The sequence below is a fragment of the Notamacropus eugenii genome, chromosome 1 (genome assembly GCF_028372415.1).
Source record: "Notamacropus eugenii isolate mMacEug1 chromosome 1, mMacEug1.pri_v2, whole genome shotgun sequence".
Taxonomy (NCBI): Eukaryota; Metazoa; Chordata; class Mammalia; order Diprotodontia; family Macropodidae; genus Notamacropus; species Notamacropus eugenii.
In genome coordinates this window covers 207,628,298-207,653,269 of record NC_092872.1, presented here as the reverse complement: position 1 = coordinate 207,653,269, position 24,972 = coordinate 207,628,298, and the positions used below count along the sequence as shown (strand labels likewise).

The window sequence follows — 24,972 nt, the reverse complement described above, 5'->3', positions numbered from 1 at the left end:
GTCACATAGGAAACAAACTGTCTTCTAAGCTTGTCTTTTTTAAAAAAAATCATTAATTGGTAGTCTCCATCCATCCATATGCTAACCCTACACATCCTGAATAAAATCTTGGACTCTTTGGAAGAAAGATAATTAGTATAATCTAGGAAATGAAACTATTTAAGGAAGTACTTCTCTTTGGTCTAATTTTTCTCTAGTGATCAGCAGAGTTTCACCAGAGGTTTGACTAGAATGATTGGTTTCTTAAAATTTTCTGTGAAAATGTTTGGCATATTTTTTTAATCCTCACATTAAGAAAAAGCAGTAACTGTTAAATAACTTGAATGAATCAATAAACTACAACCATCCTAGAAAATGTCAAGAATTTAGATAAGGTTAATGAAGGAGAAATATTTTAGATTACATTGACATTTCTATCTACTAAGCCAAAATCTGCAATAATACAATGATTTTAGAAAAGGATACAAGTTTGCCACATCGTATGGTCCTCTGATTTCTAAAGGCTGAAAAATAAAATTTTTAAAATTGCGATAGTCATTTATAACAATTCAACAATTTGCTTTGTAAATAATTAACTGTGTACTCCCAGTCAGGGCAACCATTAGGACAAGAAAAATAATAACACTATGGTCATCATACAGGCTGTGATTTTTCTAATTCTGACTATAAAATAAAGGGACTGGATCTGATGGTCTCTAAGGTCTCTTCCAGTTCTAACTCTAGGGACCTACCAGGGATCCCCAAATTCCTTGAAATTCACATAGAGTGAACAGTCTCTAATATCTGGGCAATGTTACTGAGAAAATAAAAGGCTTTAAATAACTCATATTTGTGTCATAACTGACGTTTCTGTAGTAAGTGATGATGAGCAAATCATTTAAAAATATTTATTTTAGTTTTCAACATTCACTTCCACAAGATTTTGAGTTCCAAATTTTCTCCCCATCTCTCCCCTCTCCCCACACCACAACAGCATACATTCTGATTACCCCCTTCCTCTACTCTGCCCTCCCTTCTATTGCACCCCCATCCCCTTCCCCTTTCCGGTAGGGTAATATAGATTTCTATACCCCACTGCCTGTATGTCTTATTTCCCAGTTGCACATAAAAACAATTTTTAACATTCACTTTGTGAAACTTTGAGTTCCACATTCTCTCCCTCCCTCCCCACTTGCCATCAGTAAGAGGGCAAGTAATTCAATACAGATTATACATGTGCAGTTATGTAAAACACTTCCATAATATTCATGTTGTGAAAGACTAACTATATTTCCCTCCATCCTATCCGCAACCCCCTTTATTGTATTCTCTCCTTTGATCCTGTTCCTCCTCAAAAGTATTTGCTTTTGATTGCCCCTTGACCCAATCTGCCCACCCTTTTATTACTTTCCTCATCCCTTTTCCCCCTACTATCCTAAGATAAATTTTCATACCCAATTGAGTGTGTGTTATTCCCTCCTGAAGCCGAATCTGATGAGAGTAAGGTTCACTCATTCCCTCTCACCTCCCTCCTCTTCCCCTCCACTGTAAAAGCTTTTTCTTGCCTCTTTTATGTGAGATAATTTACCCCATTCTACCTCTCCCAGTACATTCCTCTCTCACCCTTTAATTTTAATTTTTAGATACCACCCTTTCATATTCAACTCACGCTGTGCCTTCTATGTATATTCCCTCCAACTACTCTAATAATGAGAAAGGTATCATGAGTTACAAACATAATTTTTCCATGGATAAATGTAAACAGTTCAACTTCAATAAATCCTTTATGATTTTCCTTTCCTGTTTATCTTTTCATGCTTCTATTGAGTCTTGTACTTGAAAGTCAACTTTTCCATGTAGTTCTGGCTTCTCAAGAATGCATTACATTTCTCCATGTCATTGAATGTTAATTCTTCCCCCCACTGACTACACTCAGTTTTTCTGGGTAGGTGATTCTTGGTTTTAATCCTAGCTCTTTAACCTCTGGAATATCATATTCCAAGCCCTCTAATCCCTTAATGTAGAAGCTGCTAAATCTTGTTTTATCCTGATTGTATTTTCACAATACTTGACTTGTTTCTTTCTGGATGCTTGCAAGATTTTCTCCTTGACCTGGGAACTCTAGAATTTGGTTATAATATTCCTGGCAGTTTTCCTTTTGGGATCTCTTTCAGGAGGTGATCGGTGGATTCTTTCAATTTCTATTTTTCCCTCTTGTTGTAGAATATCAGGGAGTTTTCCTTGAAAATTTCTTGAAAGATTATGTCTAAGCTCTTTTTTTGATCATGGCTTTCCAGTAGTCCCATAATTTTTAAATTATCTCTTCTGAATCTGTTTTCCAGGTCAGTTGTTTTTCCAATGAGATATTTTATACTGTTTTCTATTTTTTTATTCTTTTGGTTTGATTTTATTGTTTCTTGATTTCTCATAAAATCATTAGTTTCTATTTGCTCCATTCTAATTTTTAAGGAATTATTTTTTTCAGTGAGCTTTTGGCCCTCCTTTTCCATTGCTCAATTCTGCCTTTTAAAGGCACTCTTTTCCTCATTGACTTTTTGGACCTCTTTTGCCACTTAGTCTAGCCTATTTTTCAAGGTGTTATTTTCTTGGGTATTTTGGAGGGTCTCCTTTAGCAAGTTGTTGACTCATTTTTCATGATTTTCTTGCATCACTGATTTCTATTCCCATTTTTTCCTCTCCTTCTCTTACTTGATTTTCAAAATCCTTTTTGAGTTCATATTTTTCTTGGAGGGTTTGGATGTAGGAGCTTTAACTTCTGATTGTATATTTTGATCTTCCTTGTCATCAAAGTAAGATTCTATAGTGTGATTTTTTTTCCCTGCTGTTTGCTCATTTTCCCAGTCAGCTACTTGACTTTTTAGCTCTGTTAAGGTAGGGCTCTGCTTCCAGTGTGGAGGCATACTGTCCCAAGCTTCAGAGGTTTTGTGCAGCTGTTTTCAGAGATACTTTTGGGGACCAGGAAGTTTTCAGTTCTTCCAAGGTGGTATGATCTGCCTCAGTGCCAGCAAAAATATCCCTGTAATTTCCTTCTGATCAGTTGTTCAATACCCTTATTGTCTGTGGGCTAAGAGCTCTGAAGCAGCAGGCTGCTGCTGCCACTGCCCCAGGGATGTGCTGGGGCTAGGGCTGGTCTGTACTCCTCTCTCTCCCATGCCCAACAAACCTTTCCAGCTCACTTTCTAAGCTGTCTGGCGTTTGTCAGTTGAGAAATCTGGAAACCACCTCAGCTGCCAATGATTTAGTCCCTTGAGGCTTGCTCTAGGATGGCTGGGACCCAGTTTGTGCTGGTACGACTCACGCTGGATTGAACTCCTCTCCTAGCCTGGTGCAACGGACCTTTCCCATCAACCATCCAAGTTGTCTTGGGCTGGAAATTTGTTTTGCTCTTGAATTTTTTGTGGGGTCTGCTGCTCTAGAATTTGGAGTCATTTTTTATAGGTATTTGGAGGATTTTGGGGGAGACCTCAAGGGAGTCTCTGCATTTTTACTCCACCATCTTGAATCTGCCCCCAGCAAAATATTTTGTATGCTTTGTCTGGCACACAGCAAGTGTTTAATAAATGCTTTTTGACTGATATTATCTCATTTAATCAACTTAGGTACAACAATACCTGACATTTATGTAATACTTTCCAGTTAACAAAACATTTCTCCCTGTTATAAACCTGTGAGGAAGGGAACCTAAACATGATCTCCATTTTATAGATGGGAAAACTAAGAGTCAAAGAGGCCAACTGACTTGTCCAGATTCTAAATTCAGTGAGGACTCTTTTCACTAGGACCAGGTAACTCAGCTTTGATAACGTTGCTACTTAAATTTTTTCTTTAGAATGTAACATTTTAAAAATGTAAGCTATGACAAGAAAACAGAATATACAATGGCACTTACCCTTTCTGCACCACTAGACACGATTATGTTCTACAAAATAAAAGTCATCAAAATGAATTTCAGATAAATGATTTAAAATACACAAGATTATTCAAACTCAATGCAAAAATGTGACTTTTATCAGCTGTAGCTCAAAAAAAGACTTCTTTGGACAATAATGTAAACATCAAAGGGAGAAAAGACAAGAGCATAAAACTAAAGAAGGCTCACCAAAGGAAATAAGAATAGTTTTTTCCAAACAGAAAAAACTCAAAAAGGCTGAATGAGTTCAAAAAGGTTGAAAAAGGTCAGATGACTTTAATTCAGTCTACTAAAGATAAACACTATTTCTTATCTAGCATTTCCATTTTTTCCCACAATACTAAATCTCACTGCAGGCCTGGTTTACAGGGTCTTGTTTGGGAACTGGGCTCTTCAATACTTCTCTTTCCATTAAAACCTGAAAATAACTTATAAAGTGATATAACCTGTTTTTGTACTTTGAATACTTTTTGTATTAAATTACTGGTATAAAGGCAGGAAATTTGATCCAACTGCGTCAGGAAAAATTAACCTGTTAGAATCTGAAATCCTTTTCAGAGTGCAGACATACCTTCCCTTTGCAGATCTGCATCAGACTGAGTGCATTGGAAATGGTATATCTCCTCATTGTGGAGTCCCTGATAGCAGGAGAATAAGTAATCTCAAAGCCGATACCTCGTTCAATTGCCTGGATGAGAAAAAAAAGGGAAAATACTGAATCACCCTATTCCACTGTACAGATGCTTGTTTTTCATTTAGTACATATTTCAACAGCCATATCTTAGTTCAAGAATGAAATAAAGGTAAACATATGCTAAGGTTAAAGGGTTCCCTCAGAATAAGCTATGGTATCTCTGGCAGATAGTTGGTGAATGAATGAAACTAAGGGATCGGCTACCTGGTGTGGTTCAATTAACTCCCCTATTCTTCTCACCAAGGAGATGGAGAGATGATGATGATGATGATGATGAATTCCCATTTACACAAGGCTTTAAGAATCAAGTAGTTGATGAAAAGTCTTCTTCATTTAACAGATGAGAAAACAAGGAACCAGAAAGATGCTAAGATTTAAGAATTAATTAATAGCTAGTAAGTATCACAATCATGATTTATACTCAATTCTCCCAATGTAAATATAGTGCTCTTTCCATTATATCCACATCAAAAAATGGAGCACTGGACAGGACATGAGTGGCCAAGACCAAAGCACAACCAATAGTCAACTTGACAAGCAGTCATGAAGCCTCTGATAGAACGCCTCTATCTAATGAATAGGAACCTACCAACTCTAGGGACAGCCCATTCCACCTTCGGAGAGCTCAAGTCATTTTTCCTGACATCAATTCTAAAGTTTTATCTTCACATCTTCTATTTGATGCTCCTTGTTTTGCCCTACAGAGCCAGACTGGACAAATATAACCCCTCTTCCATGTGACAACCCTTCACATCACTGAACACAGCTTATCAGCATGTTTTTCTCAAGGGTAAATATTACCAATTCCTTCAGGGGAGCTTCATATAAGAAGGACTTGGTTCTTCATCATCCTGGCTGCCTTTCTCTGTGTGCATCCCAGCTTCCCTATGTCCTTTTTTCCCACTATGGATCCCAGAACTGGACACAAGCTTCTACATGGGGCCTCTCTAGAGCAGAGTTTAGAGGACCAATCACTTCTTTATTCCTGGAAGCTACAGACTTCCCTAAATGAAGCCCAAGATCACACTGGCTTTTCTGAACACCACAGCACATTGCTGACTCATTTTGAGTTTGTAGTTCCCTGAGACCTCTCAGATCTTCTTGGGGGACTTTGGTCTGACCATGCCTCTCCCCATTCTGTACTTCTGAGTTTGTATTTTTTTAACCCAAGTGTAAGACTTTACCTTTATTCCTACTGAGTTACATCTTACTAATTCAATCCAATGCTTTTAGCTTTTGTCAACATTTTTTTTAGATTCTGACCACTGGCTAGCATGTTTGCTATCTCTCCCAGCTCTGTCTCACCTGAAAATTTGATCAGTATCGCTATCCAAATCACTAATAAAAATGTTAAACCACATGGGAATAGTAAAGATCCCTGGGATTCTCCTCTGGAGACATGCTGCCATTACCTACAATACCAACTATACTCCAAATATACTATATTACTATATTCTGAATCCAGTTCTTAATCTATCCAATGGCATCATCAATTAACCCACATCTGATCCACATAAATTCGCTTTCTCCATAAGGACAGTATGAGATGCTTTATCAAGTTCTTTGCTAAAATCCAGGTAAACTATATTCTATAGAATTTACTTCAACTACCAATTTAGTAACCCTGAAAGAAAAGGAAATAAAGTCAGTATGGCATGATCTCTTCTTGACAAAGTGGTGCTGACTCTTTGCTATCACTACTTTTAATTATCTTTCCAATGACCTTTTCTAGAATTTTCCAAGAAATCAAAGTCAAGCTCACTGCTCTCTAGATTAAAGATTCTGATCCCTTCCCTTTTTTGAAAACAGAAGGCAAAATGTGAGAATTTGTTTTGCATGACTCTATTTATTTGTTATGAGTTTTTTTTTGTTGTTGTTGTTATACTGGGGGAGGGCAATGAGAGAAAGAGAACATATATTCATATTAACTAAGAAAAAAGAGAGCAAGTTATGCTAACAAAAGGTCTAATATGTCTGTATTTTTTGACCCAGAGATCCAACTGTTAAGTACATGCTCCAAGGTCAAATATTGAAAGGTCCCATCTATAACAAAATATAGAGAGAATTTTTTTTTTTTATAATAGTGAAAAGTTGGAAACAAAATAGATGCTTATGAACTGGAGAATAATTAAATAAATTGTGGTACACAAATGTGTAATGATGTAATATATGGTAAACATAACTATAGGGAGACATGAGAAGGCTTACAACAGGAAAAGTTCAGATGAATGGATAATGCAAACCCCTGCTTTTAGCCAAATTTCAACTTTTCCTTCCCTGATCTTTTACCACAATTCCTAATAACAAAAAGCCAAACTGCTAACTCAGTATTTTGTCTTCTCATTTGTCTAGTAAAATCACTACTTAACAGAAGTGAAACTGAGACCCAGGCAGGTGGGCTAAAGAAGATATAAAATCCACTGATCACAACCTAAAAGAGATCCTATAAGGAAAACCCACAGGAATATCACAGTTAAATTCCAAAACCCCCAGCTCAAGGATAAGGTATTATGAGCAACAAGAAAACAAGAAAAAAACCAAATATGGCAGTGCCACAATTAGAATCACACAAGATCTGGCAGTGGTGATACTAAGAGACCACAGGTCTTGGAACACTATATATCGAAGAGCAAAGGAACTGGGGTTAAGCTGAGCATAATCCTGAATGAAAAAAAAATGGATATTTAATGAACTGTCAGACTTTCAGGATTTTGTTAAAAATAAAAACCAAAACAATCCTGAACTTAATAAAAGATCTGTCATGCAAGAGTCAAGAAATGTATGGTACATACCAAAGACTAATTATAACGGACTCAATAAGAACAGATTGTTTACCTCTTTGATGGGAAAAGGTAAAACATATGTTTAAGACTGTTATTAGCAATTAGGTAGTTCATAAGAAAGACTGGGGCAGACCAGAGCATGATATGATTTTAAAAAGTAAAACCATTTGGGAACAGCTAGAAAGAGTAATTATCTTATACAAATGAGGGGCAAGAGTAACTGATAGGGGAACTGGTTGAGAGAGGAGGGCTGGTAGTTCTGGAAACCCACTTTCATCAGGGATGGGTTCAAGAGGGAATGATACGGGAAAAGAAGGGGGTGTAGATTAATATGAATGGCAGGATAAGGGAGGGATCCTTCGATGGGGGGTAGGCTAAATAATTGGAGGGCAGGTGAAATAAAGCAGAGGAGTCAGGAAGGATAAGGAAATAAGATAAATGCACAAACACAAAATAAAGATCAGTGAGCAGAATTTAAGGGAGGGATCCTTCGACGGGGGTAGGCTAAGTAATTGGAGGGCAGGTGAAATAAAGCAGAGGAGTCAGCAGGGATAGGAAATAAGATAAATGCACAAACACAAAATAAAGATCAGTGAACAGAATTTTAAGGGGAAAAAGGAGCAGGGGTGGTAATCATGATCTTGGACAAAATTAAGGTTAAAATAAATTTAATCAAAAGAGAAAAAATAGGAAAACTACACTGTGTCAGCCATATTCATCAACATTATTTTGGACTATTTAAAACAACTAAGCAGTATAAAGGTGGAATACTGCCATGGTATAGGGAACAATGAGTTGGTGGACATGGAAAAAATATGAAAAACACTTGGACTTATGAAGGAAGAGTTAATCCACCCTGAGAGAAACAGAGGATAAATAAGTATATAGTACTGTCTACAGAGATGCATATGAATATGTCTGTATATGAGTATAATTCTAGATATCTAAGTATATGTATATATATAAGTATTTATGTACAGGTATATGCATCTATCTATGTATATCTTTATGTGTACATGTCTATGGATGTGTATGTGTGCACATACACACACATACACATATGCACACACACATATAAATAAATATATCCTCACTTAATTGCAGCCTGGCATAAGGAAAGGAAGGAAAAAGAAAAAAGTAAAAAGTACACAGCAGAAAACAAAAGAAAACCTAAAAGGAAGCAAAGAAAAGATGGACAACTCTCAACACAACACACAGTATTTATTAGATAGGCTTTCTTGAAATGGAAATTTATTGCTGTATGTTTTGAATTTTCTCCTATGTTCCGATATGTACATGGCAATTCTTTTAATTTTGTATTATTTTACTTTTAATATTTAAGTTTGTTTCTTTTTTCTTATTTTGTATTTAAGTTTCAAAATTAAAAAAAAAACTGAATGAGGAAGTTCCTCAATAATCCTAATTGGTTTTACCCAATTTAATTCAACAATCGCTGTTAAGTGCCTACTATGTACTAGAAACATCCTGGTCCTCATGGATCTTACATTCTTAATTTATTTAAATTATCACATCAAGGAGAAAATGATTTCTTGGAAAGCTACTATATATGATCCATATTTTTAAAGAATAAAATAGCAAATAACCAATTTTTATGCTCAAGAATCCAACTTATTCTGCTTACTTTTAATCTCCAAAGAAAATTCTGGGATAAAATAGATAATGTACTGATGAATGGTGTTAGTACTTCTCAAATAAACTGTCTTGTTACACTGAGTTAAAATGCAAACCTACTAACAACCTAGACTTCTGCCTCTAAGAACATTTAAATGCAAGTTGTTTTTACGCTCATCAAATAGTTATTCAGAATAGCTCTCTCCACCAACAGGGGCAATGTCTCTGCATGATTTGCCTTTGTTAGCCTTATTGACCAAATATTCTGGCCCTGGGAATTCATATTTTTTTCCTAATGAGTAGTAAGAATTAAGAAGGTATTATAAACTCAGAACAGGTGCACAGTTCTTAGAATCAAGAAACACTGGTAATAAAATTCTCAGAAGTAATAAGCAGACCTTCAGAGAAAAATGAGATTTTAAAAATGGGTACTTGATTACTTATTCCATAATAATTTCAACAGAAATTAGTTGCTTGTTACTAAAAGAGAATAATGCTCTTTTGACAAATTACTTTGAAATCTTTAATTCTTGTTTGTTAGCTCTAGAGAAAATCAACAGTCATGGATCAAACCAATAACACAATTTAGTCCTAAGTGCCTGGCATATTGCAGGTGCTTACATTGAATTGTAGGTGCTTGAATTGAATTGAAGGGTTGTGTGTAATGAAAAATGGAGCTCATATGCCCCCTTTGTCACTCAGGGAGGCAATATATTTTCTCTTTCATTTCAAACTCCTGCTCTCTCAATAATCCTGGGCACCTCTAAGCGAATTAGTCAAATAACAGAAAGGAATTTTAATGGATAACAAGAAAGCATTAACACGACAAGGAAAGTAAACATGCAAGCAATCATTGAAAATGTTCAATAAACTTGAAACCATCTCTAGGTGTCAATAAAACTGAACCATAAGTAAATTACAGAAGGTAGGCTCTGATGAATGGGAGGGACAGACCTCAAAGGCATCTACTCCAAAGAAGCCCTGAAGAAGAATCTTCTCTACTAACATTTGACAATAGTCATTCAGCCTTTGCATACAGACCTCAAAAGTGGGGAAATCTAGTCTTTCCAGCCCAGTCCACCTCTGAAAAGCTTTGAGTAGTAGGACATTCTCCTTATATCAAACCTAAATTTGCTTCTTTGCTCCTAGTTTTGCCTTATGGAGCCAAAACAAAAACTATCCCTCTTCCATATGACCATCCTTCAAATGCCTGATTAATGACTCTTCGCCAGTCTGGTTGTCCCCTACTGGACACTCTCCAGTTTTCAATGTCCCTCCTAAATGTGGTGGCCTAAAGTGAACACAATACTCCAGCACTGGTCTTAACTGAACAGGGCACAGTACCACTGTCACCCCTCTGGTCCTAGACACTCTGTCTCTCAATATGGCACTGGCAATGACTCACACTGAGCCTGTTGCTTCCCCAACCAAACATGCAGATCTTTTCCAGATAATGCATTGTTTAATTGTGCTTGGGGCAGCTAAAGTAGTGTATATTTTCTCCTTGACCTGGGAACTCTGGAATTTGGCCACAATGTTCCTAGGAGTTTCTCTTTTTGGATCTCTTTCATGCGGTATTCTGTGGATTCCCTGAATATTTATTTTGCCCTCTGGTTCTAGAATCTCAGGGCAGTTTTCCTTGATAATTTCATGGAAGATGATGTCTAGGCTCTTCTTTTGATCATGGCTTTCAGGTAGTCCCAAAATTTTTAAATTGTCTCTCCTGAATCTATTTTCCAGGTTAGTTGTTTTTCCAATGAGATATTTCACATTATCTTCCATTTTTCCATTCTTCTCTCTTTGTTCTGTGATATCATGCTTTCTCACAAAGTCCTTAGCCTCCATCTGTGCCATTCTAGTTTTGAAAGAACTATTTTCTTCAGTGAGCTTTTGAATCTCCTTTTCCATTTGGCTAATTCTGCTTTTGAAAGCATTCTTCTCCTCATTGGCTTTTTGAACCTCTTTTGCCAATTGAGTTAGGCTAGTTTTCAAGGTGTTAATTTCTTCAACATTTTTTTGGTTCTCCTTTAGCAGGGAGCTGATCTGCTTTTCATGCTTTTCTTTCATATCTCTCATTTCTCTTCCCAGTTTTTCCTCCACCTCTCTAACTTGATTTTCAAAATTCTTTTTGAGCTCTTCCATGGCCTGAGCCCATTGGGTGGGCTGGGACACAGAAGCCTTGATTTCTGTGTCTTTGCCTGATGGTAAGCATTGTTCTTCCTCATCAGAAAGGAAGGGAGGAAATGTCTGTTCTCCGAGAAAGTAGCCTTCAGTAGTCTTATTTCTTTTCCCTTTTCTGGACATTTTCCCAGCCAGTGACTTGACCTCTGAATATTCTCCTCACACCCACCTTGCCTCCTGGTCCTCCCAGCCAGTGTTTGGGGACTGAGATTCAAATGCTGCTTCCAGCCTTAGGGCTTTTGGCGGGGGCAGGGCTGCTATTCAGTGTGAGAATTAAGTTCAGGTGGTCAGGTCGGGGCAGGGCCGCCTCTCAGGCTCAGTTCCCTCAGGGGGTTTATGCACAGACCTTCCACAATGGATCCAGGCTCCCGCCTGCTTGGGGAGCCTCGTTCTGCAGCCGCCTCTCAGCTTCTACCTCCTGGGGGGGCCTGAATCATGGGGGCACCCCACTCCCCTCTCAACCCACCAAAGACACTCTCTCACCAACCCCCGTCACCTGTGGGCGGAGGGACTTGTGCGGCCGCTGGAGATCCCGTCCCTGAAGCCTGCTCGGGTCTGTTTCTCTTGGTGCCGTGGCTGCAGCAGGTCTGGGCTGGGCTCCGCGTCTGCAGCGCGACGGACCTTTTGCGAGAGGTTTGCAGGTCCCTCTGTGGGTGGAGGGACCCGCGTGGCCGCTGGAGATCCCATCCCTGAAGCCCGCTCGGATCTTTTTCTCTTGGTGCCGCGGCTGCTGCAGGGCTGCCCTCAGCTCCCAGTCTCGGCGCCCAGTCCGCAGCGTGAAGGACCCCCCGCGAGAGGTTTGCAGGGCCCTCCGGAACAGAAATCTCCCTCGCTCCAATATTCCGTGTCCTCTGGGTGCAGAATTTGCCGTGAGTTACTCCCCTGTAGCCGTTCTGTGGGTTGTGGGTTTGGAGCTATGTGTATGTGTGTCTTTCTACTCCGCCACCTTGGCTCCGCCCCCTAAAGTAGTGTATAGATAGAGTAGATAGAGTGCTGGGTCTGGAACAAGGAAGACCTAAATTTCTGATGGAAGTGAAGAGGAATTAAGAAGCCTTTTGATGAGGATGAAAGAGGAGAGTGTCAAAGCTGGCTTGAAACTTAACATCAAATAAATGTTGGGAGAAGATATGGGAGAGTTGAAACACTAATTCATTGTTGGTTGAGCTGTAAGCTGATCCAAACATTCTGGAGAGCAATTCAGAACTATGCCCAAAGGACTATAAAAATGTGCATACCCTTTGACCCAGCACTATTGCTTCTAGGGCTGGGTCCCAAAGAGATCATAAAAATGGGAAAAGGACCCACATGTACAAAAATATTTATAGCAGCTCTCTTGGTGGTGGCCAAAAATTGGAAATCAAAGGGATGCTCATCAATCAGGGAATGGATGAACAAGCTGCGGTATATGAATGTAATGGAATACTATTGTGCTATGAGAAATGACAAAAAGGCAGACTTCAGAAAAACCCAAAAACTTATGTGAACTGATGCTGAGTGATGTGAACAGAACCAGAAGATTATACACAGTAACAGCCACAGTGCGCAAGGTTTGTTTTTGATAGACTTAGCCCTTCACAGCAATTCAAGGACCTAAAACATTTCCTAAGGACTTATGATGCAAAATGCCATCCACATCCAGAGAAAGAACTATGGAGTTGGAATGCAGAATGAAGCAGACTATTTTCTTTGTTATGATTTGTTTTTCGCATGGTTTCTCCTATTCGTTTTAATTCTTCTATACAACATGACTAACGAGAAAATGTGTTTAGTAGGAATCCATGTCTAGAGCCCATATAAGACTGCATGCTGTCTTGGGGAGGGAGGGGGAAAAAATTTAGAACTTATGAAAGTGATTGTTGAAAACTGAAAACAAGTAAATTAATAAATTTAAGAAAAAAAGAAACATCAAAAAAACCCTAAAATCTTGGCTACTGGTCCGATCACTTCCTAGCACATAGAGGGAGAAGAAATGTTAGTAGAGTCAGATGTTGTATTTTTGGCCTCAAAGATCATCACAGACAGCCATGAAATTAAAAGATGCTTGCTTCTCGGAAGGAGACTATGGCAAATCTGTACAGCATACTAAAAAGCAGAGACCTTACTTTGCTAACAAAGGTCCATACAGTTAAAACTATGGTTTTTTCCAGCAGCAATGTATAGCTACGAGGCTTATAAGAAAAACTGAGAGCTATAGAATTGATGCTTTTGAATTGTGGTGCTGAAGAAAACTTTGGAGAGTCCCTTGGACAGCAAGGATGTCAAATCAGTCAATACTTAAAGAAATAAATTCAGACTATTCACTGGAAGAAGTTGAAGCTTTAATACTCTGACCACACAGAGAAGATAGGACTAACTGGAAAAGACCCTAATGTTGGAAAGATTGAAGGCAGAAGGACAGGGGGACAGCAGAGGATGAGATGGATATATACTATTCTGGAAACAACAAACATGAACTTGGTTATACTTCTAGAGATAATGGAAGATAGAAGGGTCTGGTGTGCTATGGTCCACGGAGTCACAAAGAATTGAACAGGATTGAATGACTTAACAACAACAAAAACTGTGCTTGACCCACCTTGGACTTAAGAAGCCGATTTTTTTTGAACCTAAGTGAAAGACATTGTTTCCTATTAAATTTCATCTTTTTTCATTCACCCTACTATTTTATCCAAGTTTTAGAACTTTAATCTGTCACTTGGTATGTTATCTTTATTATTAAACCATTTGTAAGTTTGAGAAAGATAACATCTATACTTTTTTCCAAGTCACTGATAAAAATGTTAAAAATACAAGGTAAAGAACACTCAAGGCACTCTACTGGAAACATCAGTCTAAGCTGGCATCAGACCACTAATGTCTGGAGAGATTGGAATACTAGAAAGACCAGATCTCGGGAATCAAAAAAATCAAAAGCTACTCCAAACATTTGTTCAGTGCATAATGGTAATGACTACAGTTTATATGTGAACAAAGTAAATCAATGTCTTTCATTTTCTAGATCCTTCTCTCACTCTTCTAGGATGTTAGGTCCTCCAAAGTCAAAGGTTCTCAAGCTTATGTTTTAGTCCATGGGACTAGTACAAATTATCTATTTTATTTTTAATCAAATGTCACTATCAAAGGAGAACAACCACATCACCAAAGTTAATGACTGATGATGGTTTTGACAAGGCACTAGCAAGGTTGTGTTCATGTAAAAAGCTTGCCAACCACTTTTGCCAAAGAAAAAAATTGATCCTTGAGTCCTAAGAACCCCTTGAAATAAACAAGAACCTCTTTCTAGACATTCATGAACTGCTGATGCTGAGTGAAGTCAGCAGAACCTGGAGAACATTGTACAAACTAACAGCAACATTGTGAGATGATCATCTTTGATAGACTTAGCTCTTCTCAGCAATACAATAATCTAAGACAATTCCAAAAGACTCATGATGAAAAATGCTATCCATATCCACAGAAAGAACTGTTGGAGTCTGAATGCAGATTGAAGTATACTCTTTTCTTTTTTCTTTCTCATGGCTCTTCTTTTTTGTTCTAGTTCTTGTTTCACTGCATGACTAGTGTGGAGATATGTTTGATATGATTGTACGTGTATGGCCTATATCAGACTGCTTGCCATCTTGGGGAGGCAGGAAAGGAGGGAGAAAAAAATTTGGAACTCAAAATGTTGAAAACTATCTTTACATGTAATTGGAAAAAAAAGAATACTATTAAGTGGGGGAGAAAAGAACCTCTTTCTATTCTCTATTAAGCTAATTGAATGTATGTTACTTTAAGCATATGTGCAATTTTAAGAATATCTCTATGAAGTACACACAGCAATATTTGAAACAAAACTTGACTGGTTGCTACAAAAAGCAATATGAGCAAGTTGCATTCCTTTCAATCTATTGTGTCTCTTTCGAAGTTCAAAGATCTACATCTTCTGTTATGTAGTATGTATACAATTCATTAGAGGGCAAAAAGAAGGGAAGTTGTGCTTCACCTTTTATTTCACCCTTGACTCATGCTTTCATAATAAGTGAAGATAGGAGTTATAAAAAAATAAACAATTCTCACCCAACACTTTTTCATTTAAATCAGGAGTTCTGAATCTTTTTTCAGTAACGGATCCCTTTGGCAGTCTGATGAAGCCAACGGATCCCTTCTGAAAATGTTTTTAAGTGCGTAACAGAAAATACACAAACTTATATAACGGAAACCAATTACAGTGAAATATAATTACCAAGACTTTAAAGAAAATTCACAAACCCTTGGCTATGAACCCCTGATTTAGATGTTACTCTAACCTTAAGAAATTAATGAATAAATGAAAATTCGCCCTACAGAACAGCAACCTTAGATAATTTGGGGATCCATTCTGATACCTGTCCTTGTCAACTTGTTTCTGCTGCTGTCCTGCTCACCAGAGGGCCCAGATTCCTCTACAGCAGGGGCTTTTAATCATTTTTTTGTTTGTGTCACTTCAGTGATTTCATTGGCACAGGGAACTCTTACATGAGATAGTATATAGTAAAGTCTATGGACTCTCAGAACAATCTTTTTCAATGCATAAAATAAAACACACAGGATTACAGGGAAAATCAATTATACTGAAATATAGTTATCAAAACATACATATGTACATATACATATATACACATACACAGGCACACATATATACATGCACACGCACACACATTTTTTCATAGACGCCAGGCAAAAAACTCATGCTCTATTACATATTTCTCTCTTCAAAACTGGTAACTGGCTTCTAAGAACATGCGGTAATCAACCAGGTTCACCAAACATGATTTGATGGGCTAACTCTATTAAACAGTTTTGAAGTCAGATCACATATTTGGTATAAATGTGACCCTGGAGAGAGAGAGGGGAGAGAATACGGGACAAAACAGGAGACAAATTAGAAAACCAGCAGAAACAGAGTAGGGGAAAATATGCTACAGTAGAAGACAAAACCTCTTCAAGTTTATAGTAATCAACTCACAAGATGACTTTATTAGCTCTCAGCTTTTCCATGAGCTGCTTTTTCCAGGGGAAACTTTTTTTTTAACAAGGGCATTTCTAAATGATGCACTATAAAAAGCACACTGGATCTGAACTCAAAGGATCATGGATCTAGAGCTGAAACACCCATCACTGAGTCCAACTCCTCATATGATAAATGGAGATGCTGAGGCCCAAAGATCTCAGTGCTACATGGCTGGAAAATTCAGGTTTTGGAAGGAAAGGACACAAGCTTGGACCTGGTTCTACTACTTACCACCTACATGACTGTCACTTTTCTGGGCTTCAGTTTTCTCATCTATGAACATGGGGGTCAAACTACTTGACCTATCAGCTTTCTTTAGCTCTGAATCTCAGATCCTGAAATCCTCTTATCTTCATTCTTCAGGGATTCTCCCCCTAGTCCCTGGGGTGATGAAAAATTCTCAGGTTGTTTGGAGAAAGTCCAAGCTTCCTTCTTTCCTTCATTTTTTAATTTCTCTTTTCCAGTGTCCTTACTCCACATATTGATAATTATCCAGTTCTTTCTGAAGAAATATGCTGCTTAAGAAGCTTTATGAGTTACCTTATTCAAGTTTATAGCAATAGCTTACTGTAAATCTTAAAATGCTGCCAGCCATAAAAAAGAAGTTACCCTGAAAGTAATTATCTTCTGTTCTAATTATCTTCCACGCACTTACTCTTAACTTTTACTTCAATAAAAATCACAGGTCTGATCAGAGTACGCCACACTTACCACATTAATGGGAGGTCTTCTGAAGTAAAATGGCAATTTCTCTGTTACTGTTATGCATACCAAATCCACATCTAAACTTGTGCAAGCAACCTGTATAAGCAAAATAAAGTTTAAAAAAATATATTTTCAATGTCAAAGATAATGGGACGAATAATGCAATTCAAATTGAGAGGCTCATTTGAACAGGGAGAGGACCTAGGCCTGTCCTTTCATTGGCATCAAGGAAGTCCTGGATAAGGCAGCTCCCTCTACCAAGGCAGACCAGCCTCTTCTCTGCACGGGGGCTGAGGCACTGAGGCCACTCTACTGTGCACAAGGATCCTTGCAGGCCTATATTGACTTAAAAAATCACAAACTAACTTTATCTATGATGGACTGTATTTTAATTTCTTTTTCTTTTTAACCATTTCTCAATTACATTTACTCTGGTTCTAGCTGTACTACATCACTTTGTATCTAATATGTATACCCAACATGTCACACAAAGGATGGCAGTTCTTTATCCAAGTAACTCTGCTGCATTAAAAATCCAACTTGCACTTTTATTAACTTAGTCTTAAAATGAAGGGTTCAAATGAAATCACGTGAGGTGCCCAGACATCACTATAAGTCTTAATTATAAAAAGATAAAGAAAACATATGAGAAGAAAATGGTTCCAACCTAAACTACTTTAGGATAAAGGTTTTGTTTTAGCAAAAATTATGGGCATGGTACCCCCTCCTGTCATCCCTGAGAGGTGGAGACTGAGGCTCTGGATCAAAGGAGCTCAGTTCTGAGCTGTGGTGGCCTCATTAGGCCTCTCTACTTCTCCGCTAGTATGGATAAGTAAGTGTTGACAAGAGTTGTAACAATTAGAAAAAGGTCTTCATCACTGATGACATAACAAAATATATTTATTTCTGCCTAGTCATAACGCAAGCTAAGAGGCATCAGGTAACACTGATTGATTTTTGCTCTGGCTTACTCCAGAAATCTTGACTATTTCATAGAGAATGAACTAAAAAGATATTTTATGATTTTTGTTCTGGTTTATTCCAGATATCTTGCCTACCTCATAGAGAATGAACTAAAAGGATATTTTACGTAAGGCACTAGAGGCAGTGGGAACAACTGTGCTTTTCTTGAGGTTTTACCTCATGTAGCAGTTACCAAAAACTTCCATGTCATACTCTGGGATAAATAAAGCTACTAGTAATCTCCACTAAGGAAAATTAAGTTGACAGTGGTTGCAGAATTGAACATATAGCACACAGTCTTCTCCCAGTCAACAGCTCCATCTATTGGCTAAAATAGGGAGCTAACTAAAAATCTCAGAGATGTTGCCTAGAAAAAATCAAGTCTCTTTTCTTTCCTAAAAAATCCAGGAACTGATTCACAAAAATATGCAGGTTATCACTAAAATTTTTGGAGACTTTGTAAAATGCAAAATGTTAGATGATGGGCATTTATTTTACAAATACTGATCAGAATGACTTTCAGAATTTTACATAGAAGCCCTAACCTTTAAGCAATCTCAATATGGCATATCTTAGTTTAAGGTAACAAATGCTTATACCTTTTGGGGAACATAAATCAAAATTTCAAGATAACAATCATTGTTTTAATATAATGTAAATGTAATTTTAAAAATCCAGTGGTAAATCCCTCTTAAAGTCCAAATTTGGTAACCTACCTAACCTTGCTAATGTATCTCAGTTGATTAGGGTGCCACAGGCCCCTAGAAAGACTGGTTCTGGTATCTTTGTCATGCCCTTTTCAGAGCAACCTCTTCTGATCCTCCTTCTGTGCCCTTATACATCCCTCTGGATGCCCAAATCCTCAATATGACACCTTACAGAGGTCCTAGGGAGCACAGCAGGGGATGGAATGCTGGGCCTACAGTCAGGAAGATTAGTTAAAATCCAGTCTCAAATACTTAGTAGCTGTGGGACCGTAGGAAAAGTCGTTTCACCTCTATCTGCCTCAGTTTCCTGAAATGAAAAATGGGGATCATAATAACATTTATTCCACAGGATTATTGTGAGGATCAAATGAAGTATCTGCAAGATGCCTGGCATATAGTAAGTACTTAATAAATGCTTATTCTCTTCTCTTCCCAAATTCCCCAAAGTGCTCTATCATCTAAAATCACCTTTTTCTCTTCAGAAATAGTGTTTTCTGAACTAGATAGTGGGGCAGGCAGGGAAATCTGATTAAAGTATTTTATACTAAAGATATGAATAAACCTGCTTACCCCTTTTGTTGGAAAAAAATAGCCTGGCTAACTAAAAATAATTGCTAATTGGTAGAGAGAGTAAATTTTTTTTTCACCAGAGGCCACTTTTGTCTCTATGATCCCATTGCTAGTAAACTAGGCAAATCAGAAAAATAGGTTAGCTTGACATGCCACTTCTGAAAGATAGCTGACTCTCCAAATGTAGTTTTCATACCCCAAACTTTATTACATAGCTTCATATTAACAGAATTTCATAACAATTACAGCACATGGATCATAAGAATTCAAATGAATTTTTCTATCTAATCAATGGAGGGCTGCAAACAAGGCAAAGTAATTTTAGTAAGAGGTATAGGCATGTGGATTAACAGTTCAGTCTGTGCTTTAAAGTTAATAAGGAATATAAAATTTTATTGCACAAATATTATGAAAATTAGTTAAAGGGAAAAGGGAATGAGAGGGAGACGGAAAGGAAGGAAGGCAAGGTGGAGGAAGACCTGGAGGTAGGATGAGAAATATCGTGACAAAGGCAAAAAGAGGGAGGACTATGAAGGGAAAAAGCAAAAGCAAAGAGAGCACCAGCGTCCCAAAGTATAGGAGAGAGATCCCTGGGCACGTTTAGCCTGGAGAAAAGAAGCCCCAGAGGGAACATGAGCACTGTCACATAAAGGTGGGATTAGACGTCTCTTTGAAGGGGATTGTTTTTGTCTTTTTTTGTGAACAACATGTAGAAGCTGTAAAGAGAGCAATGCAGACTTGATATCAGGCAAACCTGCCTCTCACAACCAGAGGTGAGTAAAAGGTGAATGCTTGGCCCCTGGAGGAAGAGGATTCCTCCTGGAAACACAAATAGTACACATCAGTTAACCACAATGAAAAAAATGAGATGACTTAATATTTTTCACTTACATGGAAAAGTTTTTCTGTCTTAGGAAAAACTGCAACAATGTCATACAGCTTGACACGGGAAGATGTTGCTCTCTGTTGTGAGAAAAGAAAAAAATTCCATCAGAAGAGGAATGTGTGCCTTTCCTTCCCAGCTACCTTGTCCTACATACATTCCTTTTACATTTATTGTGCATGTACACACTTTACATTTATTTTGTATATCTTTACATGTGTACTGATTTCCCTTTAGAAAATAAATTCCTTCAAAGCCGAGATGATTTCATTGTGTGCATTTGTGTTCACCAAGGCTAGCACAGTGTCTGGCACACAGGCAGTGCTTAATAAATGCTCAGTGCTTTACTGGAAGAGCTCTGGCTCTACAACTCAAGGTGTCAGATCTTGACAAAGTCACCTCAGCTCTCTGGGCCTTAATCCTCCCCATGGCCCCATTTCACACAATTGAGGAAACTGATCAAGTCATCTCTAAAACTTCTTCCAGCTTTACAATGCTGTGATGAGGCAGAAAGTATTGAAGTCAAACTTTTTTTGCATCACAATTCTATCTGAGGTCTTCCCTGTTTTTCTTTAGCAGCTGGGTTCTGCAAACTGAAACTGGAATCAGCTGCAATGACATGCTTGGCTAAGCAAGAACATGTTAGCAAGTCAAAGGTTGCATGCTAACACCACTCCAAACTGACTTAGGAAGTTAAAAAAAAATGTCCATTTTGTCATAAAGGGCTTTTGCAGAGAATTCTACAGATCACAGAAGGCAGTCTTATGAGTGATACAGACAATGCACACTGCAAGAACTCAAAGAAGGAAGACATCATTTTGAGTTTGGATGATCAGAGAAATCTTTCTGGAACAAAAAGGATATATACTTCAAAGCTGTAAAAGGATAAAACGCTATTTCTTTCAATATTACTAAATATTATTTGAAGGGAAAAAAATAACATAAGCACATTATGAGATATATTAAAGAGAAAAACAAAGTTGACTTACCAGAACATTGCAGTGAGATGGATCTGATACTATAAGTGTCAGTCTGCTTAAAATTTTAATTGGTTTTGATTTCCCCTGTAGGCAAAAGAATCCATTATAAAGAAGTACAAGGTATAATTGCTTTATTTTTCTCTTCAGTAGAGAAACATATTAACTAAAAGAAATAGCAAAGAAAGCAAATCAACAATTATTTATTACATTTACTGAGTGAACACAGAACTATTAGGCACTCTGAGAGAAACAAAAGAATAAAATATCATCCTTATCTTCAAGGCTCATACAAGATAGTGGGATAAACAAAGTCTAACAAAAATTACTGATATACAACAGTTTATAATTAGGTACTTTCTGTACTATTGTCCAAAAGTGCTACAGTAGGTCAGGGAGGAAGAAACATACAAAGGGCTACAGTACATAAGGGAGGCTAAATGGATAAGCTGAGACCTGATGGTGCAGTCTTAGACCAGAAAATGGGAAAGCACTGTAGATGAGGGGAATGATGTAGATCAAATATATCTACCAGATACTTAATTCTTTGAACATGAAAATACCTACCTGTACAATAGGCAAAGATGAAAAGAGCTCTGAAGGAACTATTGGTTTGTCAATTTCCTACAAGATAAAAACAGTTGCACCTAAATTGAATAAATTAATCAAAAGTAATATTAAGATGGACAACACAAAAAGATACAATATGATGCCCTGGTTAGGTATTGGCAAATGGTCTTTTGGAAAAATTAGTGAAACAATGCTCTATCCTTGGACCTGAGTGAGAGGAGGTGAGGGGGAAAACTGGACAGCATGGAAGGACCATAATTCGCAGGTTATAAGGTAGTCCACAATGAAATAATGAATGTGGAATACACATATAAGGGCAAATTTAAACAAAAACGTGCATTAACTTTTAACAAGAACTTAAATTTAGCGCAATCATACTTAGTGCTTTAAAATGTAAACAAGAATGAAGCCTTGAATGTAGTCAAAATACTTTTACTGAGAAATTTCCTTAAGTTATTCCAATAACTATTTTCTAGCTGTATACTCAGCATATGTTCTCATAACCAAGACTTATGCCTGAAAAAAATTTAATAAGCTTGGTTCTACCATTATATTATCTTGTAGCTAATAAACCATACTATACATTGTTTTCCTACAACTAAGCAGGTCTGTTCCTGTAAAAATATGGGTACCTTCGTACATAGGACAGCTACAAGTCACAGAAATGTAGTTCTTAGGACTTCAAAAGATGTGAGTTCACTTTTTATGTACTGTTTCTATTAATGCACAATGAAATCCATTAACGTTTTGGTAGACAATTTTAAGTGTTGTCATAGCCAAAAAAAACCCCCAAACCATTATCATATAGCAGTCAATCTTCCAGGGAAATGCCTCTTTCTAATTTAGCCCAGCTGGTTTTTGGATGAGGGCTTGCCAGAGCTCAGTCCATTGGTACATCCTTTTGTGAAGTCTAGGTCATTTCTGAATCACATGAGTTTCTTGAGGGAATGAATTGTTTTTGTTCTATTCTCAGCACCTACAACAGTGTTTGGTATATATAAGGTGCTTGTATGGAGTAGGATTTTTTGGAGAAAATATCCTCATCATGCCACAGATATTTAGAAGTACTTAATTAATCTCTAACTTAAATACACTGAAAATCTTTGCTGAGACTCAAATTAAGTGAACATAGTAGCGATTTTATAAATCTTTGTTGAAACAATGGAAAAAGTCCTAAGTTTTCCGTACTTAATGAAATGCATGTTTTCAAGTAGCTTCTGCCATAGAAAAACACAAAGAGGCTGAAACACAGTACTACTTTGTTACTCAGGTAAAAACACTGAGAAATTTACCTGCTTCTTTTCCTTAAAGTCCACAACATGATTAATGGCAACAGTAGAAAACCCAACTAAAAAATTAAACACAAAGTTAAACACAATCTCCATCTCCTATAGCTTTGCCATATCTAGATATCAAGATTATATGACACGGACCCAGCACTAACCAACCCACAACTGTGTACTTCAGTTTCTTCCATGTATAGTAAACACTGAGGACTAAGGCTCTTGTTTTCTACATTCTTTGAAACCCCTCCAACAAACACAATCTACTGCATTAAGTATAATCAACAAATTTGACTGTGGCACTAATCAGAACAACTTTTTACAAATTCAGTGAACAACAACAATTTATTTTTTAAAGAAATCATTGAGCTAAGAATAAACCAAGTATCTTCCATTTCCCATGGGCAAATGTAGTTCATTAGGGGGTATCCCTATATTAATTCCCTTATAGTTTCCTTGGCTAACTACAGTGATAAAAATACACGAGGCTAGACGTCCAGTCAAGGAAACCCAGTGAACATGGGGTGATAAGGAGCAATGGATTCTGAATCAAATAATCTAGATTCAATCTAGTAAGCGCATGGATAGGTGATTTCACCTCTGTCCTTGTCTATGGGCCTCAGTTTCCTAATCTGTAAAATGAAAGGATCAGAGTGCCTGATCTTGGATTTCTAAACTGATAATCCAAAAATCTGAGTTCTAGAAAGAAACACGCCAACGAATACAATTTTTCCAAACGACGGGGCCCTGCCTGGGCCGGGTGTCCGCGTGTCCTTGGGCAGGTGCCTTCACTTTCCTGACAGGCCTCCCTTTCTGCTGAGGGGACGGTATGAGAGAGGGCAATGACACAGCGCTTTACAAATCCATCCCGCCCTTGGGTGCTCACAACTCTAAGAGGGAAGCGAAGCACGGGTTGGCCTCATTTTACAAATTTAACGAAGCTGACGTTCTGGGTGACAGACTCCTACGGTCTTTGGCCATCACCTGGTCCTCCTTTTACACGGGAGGAAACTGAGGACCAGGGAGGGTTCCGCGACTTGCCCGAGGTCACTCAGCAGAGCTGAGTCTTGCACCCAGGCCCCCCGCGGGGCGCTTTCTCACCCGGTGGGAGTGCTTGGACTAGGCCCCCGCTCCCAGACGCCCTAGGCTCCAACACCCGGACCCGGCCCGCCCCTCCCTCCACGTGGCTCCCCTCCCTCTCACTCACGGACCAAAGTTCCGCCTCCGTATGTAAGGAGCTTGTAGAGCGAGTATCACAAAGGGTTCACGCGGACCCGGAGGCCTCCCACACAGCCGGACTCCATGGGGGAGGGGGACGAGAGTACTCACGGTGAGCGGCGTTCTCCAGAAGCCCCTTAAGCGCTTTCGTGTCCGAACCTTTCCTCAGGTTCAAATCCGCAAACACCGCCATGCCGGCATCACGTGACAAAGGATACACGTTCGCCGAGCGCCTGCGCAACCGGGCCGAACTCGTTCTTCCTTACCCCGCCCCTTTCTTTCCTTCTCCTAGTGCATTCTGGGAGTTGTAGTGCCTTTCCGGCCCAAGTCCAGATCTCAGTTTGCCGTCGTCTCCCTAGAAATATTGTTCAAAACTCGGGAACTTACAAGCGCACGCTTGAAATAGGTCTGGCCTTGAAAAATAATGTTTACGAGTGACCCCATCTACTCCTTCCTCCCTCTCGGGAAGGACCTCCCGAGGCCTAGTTTCCATGGTAACCCGGAGGTCAATTCTAGTTCTCACTAGTCTCCCAGCCCCGCCCCCTCCGCTCTGGACCAGCCCAGCCCGGAAGGAGCGTTCAGTCTCTGCAAGTGGCTAAATGGACCCCTGCGGGGTGGTTAAAGGGAAGAGCCGAAAAGCTGACTTTTTCCGAGAAAAAGAATTATTTTAAAAGTGGAGAACAGAAGTCATGTTCATCCACGGGGCCATAATGGGTTACTCGCCTTTATAGAGTCCTTTTGCACCACAGTGCATTAGAAATAAAGGATGGAGGATTTGGGGTGGAGAAGTGCTGGGTTTGGGTCCGAGCTGCGCTAATCTTCTCTGGATTATTTCCAGTGTATCCCGTATGCGCATGTGTGCTG

The 24,972-nt window shown here is 38.5% G+C and overlaps 1 protein-coding gene across 2 annotated transcripts in view; it reads right to left on the bottom strand.

Moving 5' to 3' along the window:
• RPP30 (ribonuclease P/MRP subunit p30) overlaps positions 1-24,592 on the bottom strand; it is a 30,791-nt gene extending 6,199 nt beyond the window's left edge. The window contains exons 1-9 of one of the 2 annotated variants that reach the window (XM_072625072.1): positions 24,220-24,592; positions 22,900-22,955; positions 21,605-21,661; positions 21,050-21,124; positions 20,069-20,140; positions 16,944-17,033; positions 4,482-4,598; positions 3,890-3,919; positions 466-503 (exon numbers count right to left, since the gene is read on the bottom strand). In XM_072625072.1, coding sequence (XP_072481173.1) covers positions 466-503; positions 3,890-3,919; positions 4,482-4,598; positions 16,944-17,033; positions 20,069-20,140; positions 21,050-21,124; positions 21,605-21,661; positions 22,900-22,955; positions 24,220-24,301 — 617 coding nt within the window. In that variant the 5' untranslated portion in view covers positions 24,302-24,592. The remainder of the gene's footprint in view (positions 1-465; positions 504-3,889; positions 3,920-4,481; positions 4,599-16,943; positions 17,034-20,068; positions 20,141-21,049; positions 21,125-21,604; positions 21,662-22,899; positions 22,956-24,219) is intronic. The other variant, XM_072625081.1, reaches the window with a different exon arrangement.
• Positions 24,593-24,972: the final 380 nt, after the last annotated feature.